An 11436-nucleotide genomic window follows, 5' to 3' on the forward strand; every position below is an offset into this window, starting at 1 on the left:
TTTTTCAACATAGATATCTGCGGCTTATAGCCCGGTGCGGCTTGTATATCTTTTTTTAATTTTTTTTTTAAAAAATAGAGCGGATGCGGCTTATATACAGGTGCGCTCTATAGTCCAGAAAATACGGTAATGCACTCAGGCTGCCAGTCAGTGTGTGACACACACACACACACCCTGAAAAATCCTAGCTACGCCCCTGATTTACATGAGAAATTTGGTCTTCATTGGTGTTTAAATTTACAGACAATACAAACTAATGTAAACTATTGGCTTCAACTCGCATAAATGTGAATTGGAAATGTTTAGTTCACTTTAGCTTCTGCAAACGCACAACTCGACTAAAAGATTGATAAACGAGGCTCAACGTCCCCAACATTGAAACCTGAAAGCTTTAGAAACTCTAACAGACCTTTACTTTTTAACAGGACTGTTTTGGGATTTTGCTGAGTTCAACTGTCTGATATTTTTCAAAGTAATGAACTGTGTAGCAGGAAAATCACCGCGTTTTCTAAATGCACTCCTGAAAATTACTCATTAACTCGGGGAATTAAATTAGATGTTTTTGACATGTTAATCATTAATGTACATGAAAGAAAAAGGCTTAAAAGTTATAACTTGTTTTAGTGAAAATAAGTACTAAAATGCACTAGAATGCAGCGTTTTGCGTGTTATGTTACAATTTTTTCAGGGGATGTTGCCCCCCCCAAATCTTAGTTTGACTTTCAAAAGTTCAGGTTTTTTTTCTTTGCTCCACTTTCATCTCTATCTATACAAAAGGTCTGAACCGAATGTAAAATTTTTTGGGAATTAAAAAAAAAAAAGTCCAGTCTAGAATACGAATTGTGAGGATGTGAATAAGGCTACGTTCACACTGCAGGCTGAAGTGACTCAAATCCGATCTTTTCGCCCATATGTGACCTGTATCCGATCTTTTATTGACAATATGAACGACACAGATCCGATTTTTTCAAATCCGACCCAGGCCGTTTGGATATGTGGTGCTAATTCCGATTCCTATCCGCTCTTTTCATATGCGACTTCAGTCTGAACCGCCAGGTCGCATTCATCCAACTTACACGTCATCAACAAGCCACAAACGTCACTATTCTGCGCTGAAGTAGGCGGCGGGTCTCTCAAAAAAGTTACAACAACATGGCGCATAATCACAGGCGCAGATAGAGGGGGGGACGAGTCATATTTAAATTCACCTCGTTCGGTCCCCCCTACTTATAGGGAGGAAAAAACGTCTATGCTGTCTTTCTTTGCATAAGGCAAACCTCACGGAAAAATCAAAAGACTAATTACCATTCGGTTTATTGAGGTGCACGGCAGTGTATACATAGTTGCAACAACTCACATAAAACAAAACAAAGACTGATATTCGGTTGGTTGAGCTGCGCAGACTGCACAGGTTGCGAGCTCGAGCTTGGTTGCTATGGTTACTAACAACAAGTTTGACAGGCATATCGGGGTTGGGGTTGGTTTGCTGGCAGCTTTGTCCCCCCCAGTTTTTTGTCCCCCCCCCCCCGTTCAAAAAACGTATCTGCGCCCCTGCGCATGACATCAATGCGAGGGACGCTTCGGGCTGTGAAGGTTCTGAATCTTCTCAATGGAAGGACGCAGAGGTTAGGGAGCTGATTTCCATTTTGGGGGGGGATACAGCTATTCAAGCTAGATTGGATGGGTCATACCGCAACCGGGCGGTTTTACTTCCGTAAACACTGGCCATGCTCACTGCGTGTGACGTCGTCGTATCCTGCAATGCGCATGCGGAACACTTTTAGGTCGCTTTTCGTTCATACTGAGGATCACATACAAGTCGCATATATTTGTTAATGTGAACGACCTCACAAAAAAATCGGATTTCACAAAAAAATCGGAATTGAGCATTAAGCCTTGCAGTGTGAACGTAGCGTAAAACATGTCGTCCCTCACTTTAGGATTTAAGTGTCGCCCATATATCTATTAATCCGGTATCTGTGCATAAATCTTTAAGGACGGTAGATGACCTTGGGTTAGACATGTTTGCAGAGGAGGATTTATCCAGAGAAGTGTTCATTATACAGCTAAAATCGCCGGCTAAGAAGCCCAGGCCATTGCAATGATGGCTAAACATCAAAATCATTTGCGACATAAACTGGGGTGAATCATTATTTGGGGCATACATATTGAGAATAGTTATACGTTGTTCAAGAATCAAACCCCTAATCAAAATAAATCTCCCTTCTGAATCTTTTTCTTCATGTGCCAAGATGAAAGGAAGGTTCTTATTTATGAGTATGGCTGTGCCTTTCTTGTTCTGTGAATGGGAGGAGAAGTAAACTTTGCCTACCCAGTCCCTCTAAAGTTTCAGATGTTCTGTATCAGATAGCCTTGTTTCCTGAAGTAATGCTATATCAGATTTTAGTTTTTATGCCTCCGCCACCGTAAGGTGCAGGAGGCATGATGTTTTCGGGTTGTCCGTCCGTGCGTGCGTCCGTCCCGAAACCTTGTGAACGCGATATCTCCAAGGCTAATGAAAGAAATTTCACCAAACTTTCACCATTTGTGTGCTTTGGGACAAACATGAACTGATTAGATTTTGAGATCAAAAGGTCTAAGGTCAAGGTCACTGTGAGGTCAAATGTCTGTCCGAAAACCTTGTGAACACAATATCTCCAAGGCAGATACAAGTAATTTCACCAGGTCAAGATTACTGTGAGGTCAAATGTCCATCCCCAGATCACAACTTAATAAGGCGTGTAGTCTACCGGGCGGAGGCATCCCCATCCACGCCGTTGGCGTTGAGTTCTATCTAGTTTCAAAATATGTTAAAATCTTCTTTCTTTTAATTACATGGCCCAATCCCTGGACATTCCAAGTAGTGAGTCTAAGGCTACATCCACACGACAACGGCAACGAGATTTTTTTTTTAAATATTGCGTCCACATGGGCAACGGATCAGTAAAATTTCAGGTTCATATGGCAACGCAACGCTTGCTGAAAACGATGCAATACACATGCCACACCACTACGTGCGCTGTAAGACGGTCCCATCAGAGACACCAGAACAATAGAAGTAGACGCATGCGCATAAACCCCTTCTTCTGTAGCATCAGACACATAAAGTTTCGATTTTTAATCAGTAGTGTAAAACGAAAGACGCGGAAAGAGGAATGAATGGGGGTAGATGGAGAGAGAGAGAGAGAAGAATGAATGGGGGTAGATGGAAGCCGGTACGCCAACATTCTGATATCCTCCAGAATTCTTTAATGGTCCGGAATAAATTGAATGCTACACGTTGATGGATTACTTTGTTCTTCTACGCCCTTTTTGAGGAATGTATTGTTGGACTTAAACCAACATCTGAAGAAGTGAGATCGCTCCTTTTTTTTTTTTTTCCTATGTTTGCTGGCGGGATTGTTTTTGGAAAGCGCACGGGCGGCGCGCGGTTTGGTACTGCTTCCGCAGTGTTAGGACTAAAGACTCTGCCCTAAGGGCTATTCTCTCACTCTCTCTCTGCACCATTACACAATAAATATTCACAGTGAAAATATTTTGTAAGCGCGTTTCATGAACCGTTATAGGATTTGTTGACAACTCGCATCGAGTTCGTTACACTTCTACCCGGCGTGAAGCACTCACAGTCATGTGGTTGTGACGTCATCGTAAACAAATCCGTTCTACTCATCCAGACGACTTCGCAACGGCGCCGTTGCCAGATTTTTTCACTCTGGAACCCGTTCTCAAAAGATTTCATTTTGGGGCACCCAAAACGCCGGTGCCGTGTGGACGCCAGGCCGAAATGATAAACAATTTTATCAGATTCACCTGAATCCGTTGCCATGTGGACAGGGCCATAGTGAACCAGACATAAGAGCCACAAAGCTAAAAATAATTGAGTGACAGGTACTGAGTGAGGAGGAATTAATCAGGGTGCAAGCAATTATATAAAAGGGTGAACCTGGACTCCGGTCGTGTAACATAAAGAAACTAAAACACACATTTGAACAGCCGCGCTTACCCTCCCCTATCCTGCCCCCAGACGACAGGAAAAAACGCCCCAGAAGTAGTCACTGGGCATTCTAAGCATAGTTCGTATCCTAATTTTACAATTCGATCACAGTAACAACTAAGACACCTGAAACAGTGTCCATACTCCAGGCTGAATGGTGAACACCACTGAGAAACACCCCAGAATGATCTCATCTCATCTCGTTATCTCTAGCCGCTTTATCCTGTTCTACAGGGTCGCAGGCAAGCTGGAGCCTATCCCAACTGACTACGGGAGAAAGGCGGGGTACACCCTGGACAAGTCGCCAGGTCATCACAGGGCTGACACATAGACACAGACAACCATTCACACTCACATTCACACCTACGCTCAATTTAGAGTCACCAGTTAACCTAACCTGCATGTCTTTGGACTGTGGGGGAAACCGGAGCACCCGGAGGAAACCCACGCGGACACGGGGAGAACATGCAAACTCCACACAGAAAGGCCCTCGCCGGCCACGGGGCTCGAACCCGGGACCTTCTTGCTGTGAGGCGACAGCGCTAACCACTACACCAGCGTGCCGCTACCCCAGAATGATGGGTTTCCGAATTCTGCTTTGACCGCAACATTTGCGCAAGGTGTACTTTAAATACAAACTACACACAAGGTGGATACAAGGGTTTATGAACTATTAAAGCTAAATTAAAAAGGTAAGTGCTATATTTGTAAGTAAACATCATGGAAAGGAAAAAGCACTATAGAGTGTGAGATCAAACTGAATACAATACAAAATGATCAGTTTTTATGCATTCTCTGTTGGAAAAGGTGGGGGAGAAGAAGAGAAAAAAGAGGAGGAAAAGGAACTAAAATCACCTTATTTCCAAGAGAGAGAACTACAAATTAAATCAGCTCCGTTGTGTAAACTGTTCTCTCAGAATCCATGTGGTGGTCACAGAAAAGTGCACATTGTTCAGTGGGGACTCAGTGCACATAAGTTCCGACCTTCTCCATTATAAGTGGTAACATTAGGGATGAAGAAATTACTTCATTTAAGAGTATCCAGAAATGCAGCTGCAGACTCGGGTATCAAAAAGGCGAATTTGCCCTTCGTGGAGACACCGGAGGCGTGCTGGGTAGGCAAATCCATGGTATTTATTATGACGAGCCAGCGCTTTCCCCACGGTGTCAAACTCTCGCCACCTTCACAGGACCTCCACGGACAGGTCAGGGTAGAACAGTAGCTGGGAGCCGCCATGGTGGATGTCGCGTTTCTTCATCGCAGCTCAGCACAGCCTCTCTTTGGGAATATCGTAGAAACCAGACCAAGACGCTTCTCAGGGGCTTATCTGGAGCCGGAGCGGGAGCCAGGGCTCGGTGGGCGCGCTCAATCTCCAGCGGGGACTAAAGTCGGTAATGTTGTCTGGAGAAAGTCTGCAAGAGAGATGTTGCCCTCCGTTTTCTCCGGGAGGTTGATAATTTTCAGGTTTTTACATCTGCCACAGTTTTCTAAGTCGTCAGTTTTCAGCTGCAGCTGCTCCACTGTTTTTCCCACGGTGGCTATGCAGGTTCCGTGAGCACTGTGGCTGTCCTCTGTAGCAGAGACCCTCTCCTCAACCTCTTCCAAGCGCTTTTCCAGGTCCATCACTCGATTAGAGAGAGCCGATAAAGAGCTCTCCACCGAGGTGACAGATACTTTTATTTCGTTCAGTGCACCGTCAATAATATCCAGGCGAGCGCCGACTGATTCATCCATGTCGTTCACCCGGGAGGCCGCAGACTTTATTTCAGCTAAGATCTGCTCCATAGTTGCTTGGTCAGTTAGCCTTAGCTCCGAGGTGTGAACATCACCTTGCTTAGCCTCGCTCGGGACACGTGAGGCCGCTTGTTGAGCAGTTTTCTTCTTAACGGCGGAACCCGATGATGAAAAAATCGGAAAGTCCTTGTCGCGTTGCGGTCTAGGCATCTCTAGAGTACAATTCTGCTGATGGTGTTGAGTTTACTTGGAGAAAGTCACGGATTTATTTGAAGCCTGGAGCGGAGAAAAGTCTCAAGCGTCCATCTTGATTCGGATCACGTGACCCATCCAGGCCGTCTAGCTTTAAACATCCAAGAGACGAGGTATTTCCTATAATCACTTACTTTATAGATGATAAAGTTACCAGCACCTCCCCCTCTCTCTCTCTCTCTCCGTCTCTTATTTGCCCTCTCTCTCTCTCATTCTGTCTCTCTCTCATTCTGTCTGTGTCTCTCTCTCTCTCTGTGTCTCTCTCATTCTGTCTCTCTCTCTCTCTAATTCTGTCTCTCTCTCATTCTGTCTCTGTGTCTCTCTCATTCTCTCTCTCGATTTGCCTTCTGTTTCTCTTATTCATGCTCTCTCTCTCTCTGTCTCTCTCTCTCTCTCTGTCTCTCTCTATTTGCCTTCTGTTTCTCTTATTCATGCTTTCTCTCTCTGTCTCCCTTTCAAAAAACACAGCTTGTCATTTTCCAGAGAAACTGGAAAGCATAAACGCTTCTGTCCTGAAGACTTTCTCATGCTGGGAAACTTTGCAAAGCACTGTGACTGTTTTACAAAAAAAAAAAAAGCCCCCCTTTTTTTTTTTTTTTTTTGGTAACCCATTTATTATTCATCTTAGATTATGTGGCATATCCACCATAGATGTTCCTGTGTATGGGCTATTGCTATAGAAACAATAACGTATGACAATGAGCTCAGTATAAACCTGTTCATGTTACAGTTGGAACTACTGTCTTCGTTAGGCATGTAATTGTGTCATGTGACTATAAATTGCGATAGAAATTTGACTATTTGAATCGATTAAATAAAAAATTGAGTATTATGAGGCTGCGTAATCTCTTAGCTTTTCCTTGCTGTAATTGTGGTGTTTAGACAGCAGAGTGCGCAACAGTGTACAATAGCAGGAATGCACGTAACTTCACAGAAGGTGGAAGTAACACAGCTCTAATACAGAAGCATGCACACAGAACAGATCTAAAATGGGAAAGAGTTGTGTGAGCAACTGTACAAATAGATTTAATAAGAAATCGGAGCGCCCTCTCTCTCTCTCTCTCTCTCTCTCTCTCTCTCTTTACAGACTGCTGAAAGATAAAGAAAAGAGAAGCAAATGGAGGGAGTACAAATGTCCATAAGTTTATGAATAAAAGGCGTATTTTAGTTAATAGGCTGTTATATTTTACTCCACCCTTTGTGGGTAAATAATTATTTTTGGTTACTAAGAAAATGAAACAAAAGAGGGGTTTTTTCCCCCTTTTTTTTTTTTTTTTTTTAAACAAAAATAATATTTAAGTTGATTAAGAACGACCTGGCGACTTGTCCAGGGTGTACCCCGCCTTTCGCCCGTAGTCAGCTGGGATAGGCTCCAGCTTGCCTGCAACCCTGTAGAAGGATAAAGCGGCTACAGATAATGAGATGAGATTTAAGAACAAGAAAATGTTGTGGGGGGAGGAATACAATTTTCATTTAATTATTTTTGTCTAAAAAAATATTATGACTGAAATTGAATTGTGTAAATCGTTACATGGCTAGTATTCACTGTGCAGTTATACAAAAATAATGTAGACCTTCTGACCAATCAGATTGGAGAACTCATCCCTGCTGCAGTATGAAGGCTGGTAACTTCTGTTCCATAAGCAAGTGAGCTCCTTTACGAGCTTCAGTAAAAGTTTCCTTTTTCATGTTTTTCCACTGGGGCGGCCCGGTGGTGTAGTGGTTAGCGCTGTCGCCTCACAGCAAGAAGGTCCGGGTTCGAGCCCCGTGGCCGGCGAGGGCCTTTCTGTGTGGAGTTTGCATGTTCTCCCCGTGTCTGCGTGGGTTTCCTCCGGGTGCTCCGGTTTCCCTCACAGTCCAAAGACATGCAGGTTAGGCTAAAGTGCCATTCCACCATTGGATGTATTCTTTGGCATAAAATACAATATATTTTGACAATATATATAAACAGTATCACTAGATAGAGAAATCTTTTAGCTTCAAAATGATATATCAAACATAATTTTTTGACAACGACAAGTATATTAATTTTTGCGACCAAAGTCACCTACCCTTTTAATTTCCACGCGTGATGTCATCGGCAGGTTCCCCTTCTTGTGTACCGTGTGACGTGGCACATATTATCAGCAATGGCGGATAGAACGCGATAAAAATAATACCAATACATCTAGCTAATACCAATAAATCTAGCTAACTGAAAGATTAACTCAAAATTTTTTGCAATTTTTTTGTTCCCCATATACGAGCAGAAATGACTCTCTCACTTTGGGGGTTTCCTGGTCTAAAAATAGACCGACACGTGGTACACAAGAAGGGGAACCTGCCGATGACATCACGTTTCACTACCGCGCGGAAATTAAAAGGGTAGGTGACTTTGGTCGCAAAATTAATATACTTGTCGTTGTCAAAAAATTATGTTTGATATATCCATTTTGAAGCTAAAAGATTTCTCTATCTAGTCATGTTGTCATAAAATATATTGTATTTTATGCCAAAGAATACATCCAATGGTGGAATGGCACTTTAACTGGTGACACTAAATTGACCGTAGGTGTGAATGTGAGTGTGAATGGTTGTCTGTGTCTGTGTGTCAGCCCTGTGATGACCTGGCGACTTGTCCAGGGTGTACCCCGCCTCTCGCCCGTAGTCAGCTGGGATAGGCTCCAGCTTGCCTGCGACCCTGTAGAACATAGGTGGCCAACCCGCGGCTCGCGAGCCGCATGCGGCTCTTTGCCTGGTGTCATGCGGCTCTCACCTTCACGTCCAAGTTGGTGTTCGTTTGTGGTTTTATGTGGGTTTTCGCTTCACTGCAGTTAATTACGGTTATTTTATTAAAGGTGCTTCGCTTGGTTTCATTACGGTATTTTCACATCATGACAAATGCGCAGGTGCGTGAGATGATATGCTAAATTTCAGATCTCAAAATGGCAGGGAAAAAATGCACTTCAAAAAGAAAATATGAAGATGAAAACAGGACGTTTTTAACAGAGTGGGAGGATTTATATTTTTTCATTGAACGTTATGGCAAGCCATTCTGCCTTCTATGTCAGTCGTCATTGTCGCATTTCAAGGCTTCAAATCTTCAGCGTCACTTCAGCTCACTACATGCTAAAATCGACCAGGACTTTCCGAAAGGGAGTGAACTTCGTAAACACAAGTTAATCACGTTAAAAAGTCAATCACAAACGCAGGTACAGCTCTTCAAAAAATGTACAAAACAATCAGAGACAGTAACACGTACTGTTTGAGGAAATTAAATTAGCACTTTGTAATTTCCATTTTCCGACTGACTGTATTTATTTGAATACTTATTTATTTGAATGCAGGTCTTGTGCAGGTCATGCAATTGAGAATTCAAGCTGAATCAAAATGGCTTTTGCATTTTCGATGTTAAACAGGTAACTCCAAAATGCACTAGAATACAGGAAATTGCATCTAAGAAATCCAAAATTTTTCGGGGGAGGCCCCCCGGAACCCCCCCAATGGGGGGAATCCCCACATGTAAACAATGTCTGCCTTTGTGCCCCACCTACAATTTTCTTCACCAGTCGCCACTGTTGAAAATGACTGGCCTGTGGTCTTGGTACTGCAGTAAATGTATCATTATCATGTTGGTGTGGGGCATTGGTTAAGTTGGAGTGTGACATCAATGTGGCTGTGTGTGTGTGTGTGTGTGTGTCCGCGCGCGCAGAAGGAAGGGTAATATTTGTGTGCCCATGTTCATGTGCCGATGTGGCTCTTTGCCGTAACGCAGTAAGAATTGTGGCTCTTGGGCTCCGACTGGTTGGCCACCCCTGCTGTAGAAGGATAAAGCGGCTAGAGATGAGATGAGATATTTTTCCACTCAAATATGCAGAGGGAAACGGAATCAGGTCAAACTGAAAAGAAGCCAAAAGTATTGATTTCACTCTGACACAGACTTGATCAGTTGCAGCCAGTCAGAGCAAACGAGCATTTATTTTTTTTTTCGATCTCCGAAAATAAGCTGTTCTGGAAAGTTCTGTTTGGAGCGTAGCTTTGTTCAGTAGCTGTCACTATGACGACACTGCCACTTGGGCTCCTTTTGAATAAGGAAGTGAGAGAGCTCAGATTTCACATCTAGTTACATTTTCTTGTATTTATTGTAGATGTGTAAATACTGTACGTGGAGATTTCTTTTGTTGTACTTCATGTGGCTTGTTGTTCGGGGGTGACTTTATGTTGCCATGTTGTCGCTGGTTAATGGTTCAATAAACAGTACAGTACAAAAAATAAACCCCACCAAGACCTTTTCACTCAGGATATTTGGCATCAGTACTTAATCCGCTGAACAGCTGCACATGTGAATGTGTGTCTCAGGCACCGGTGGCTGCACTGCATGACTGATGACCCTCCCACAACACATCCTCCAGAGCCCAAGAAGTTTTTGGCGGAAATCCACCAGATCAACGTGAGCGGAACCTCTGCGTGCTACGTCCCGTATTCCACCACTCCGAAGAAAATCCACGAGTGGGTACCACCCAAAGTTGGACAGCAGTGACTCCAAGTTCAGTACAACACATCGTTATCTGTCTGAATCTTGTGTAAATTATAGATGGGATTTATAACTGTAAATGATTAAATCTTTAAAAAAAAACCTCCCCGTGTGTGTGTTTGATCAAAAATCATATTTCAAATGAAGACTGTTCCTTTGTAATGATATTTGTGTTTTTAAGTGGCTTAAGAGTTGACGAGTTCCTGCGTTTTCTTTCCTGACTACAGCTCTAAAGAAACCTGATCTACTGTCTGGATTTATTTTCAAACACAGTAAGAATTACTTCGATATGTCTGAGCCGTATTACAGAACGTGTAATTATGACTCCAACAATTACAACTTAATTTATCTACACAAACAGGATAACTACAGGAATTCATACTTTACCTTATTAGAACTGTGGAACTCGTTCCCATCTCGTACTAAAGCAGTCAATACACTTCATTTGTTTAAAGTGTACGTAATGCTTTAAAATGAATATCATTAGTAACGACCAAGATGAATTAATAAAGCAGGGGGAAAATAATATTTTATTATCAAGCACAAAACTATCAATAAATCGCAGCTAATCTCGCATGACGTCACGCGTGGAACCCGGTTATCTGGGTCATTTCCGTTCGTCTGACCCCGTGCTTGTTTACTCACTGAGATTGGATATTGTTGACGGAATCTTACAAAAGTAACGACGTGAAAGCGCCGAGTTGTGTTCGGATGTTCGAATCCATCTACAACAGGACGTTCAGTTCACAAATTTCTGAGAAATGACACGAATCTAAAGCGACAGTTGGTGAGGTTTGTGTCACCGACTAATAATAATATCTGATTCATCACCACCAGAACGACCACATGGGAATTACTGGAGCAAAAAGAAACCCATTTATTTAATAAATGACATTTGGACAGTTCGTCGATTCCCCCATTATCACCCACTTCATATTTTCT

General features: G+C 42.9%; 1 protein-coding gene across 1 annotated transcript in view; it reads left to right on the forward strand.

Moving 5' to 3' along the window:
- Positions 1-10598, forward strand: part of ndufa12 (NADH:ubiquinone oxidoreductase subunit A12) — a 28982-nt gene extending 18384 nt beyond the window's left edge. Inside the window, exon 4 of the mRNA XM_060903611.1 lies at positions 10320-10598. Coding sequence (XP_060759594.1) covers positions 10320-10500 — 181 coding nt within the window. The 3' untranslated portion in view covers positions 10501-10598. The remainder of the gene's footprint in view (positions 1-10319) is intronic.
- Positions 10599-11436: the final 838 nt, after the last annotated feature.

This window comes from Neoarius graeffei, chromosome 21 (genome assembly GCF_027579695.1).
Source record: "Neoarius graeffei isolate fNeoGra1 chromosome 21, fNeoGra1.pri, whole genome shotgun sequence".
Taxonomy (NCBI): Eukaryota; Metazoa; Chordata; class Actinopteri; order Siluriformes; family Ariidae; genus Neoarius; species Neoarius graeffei.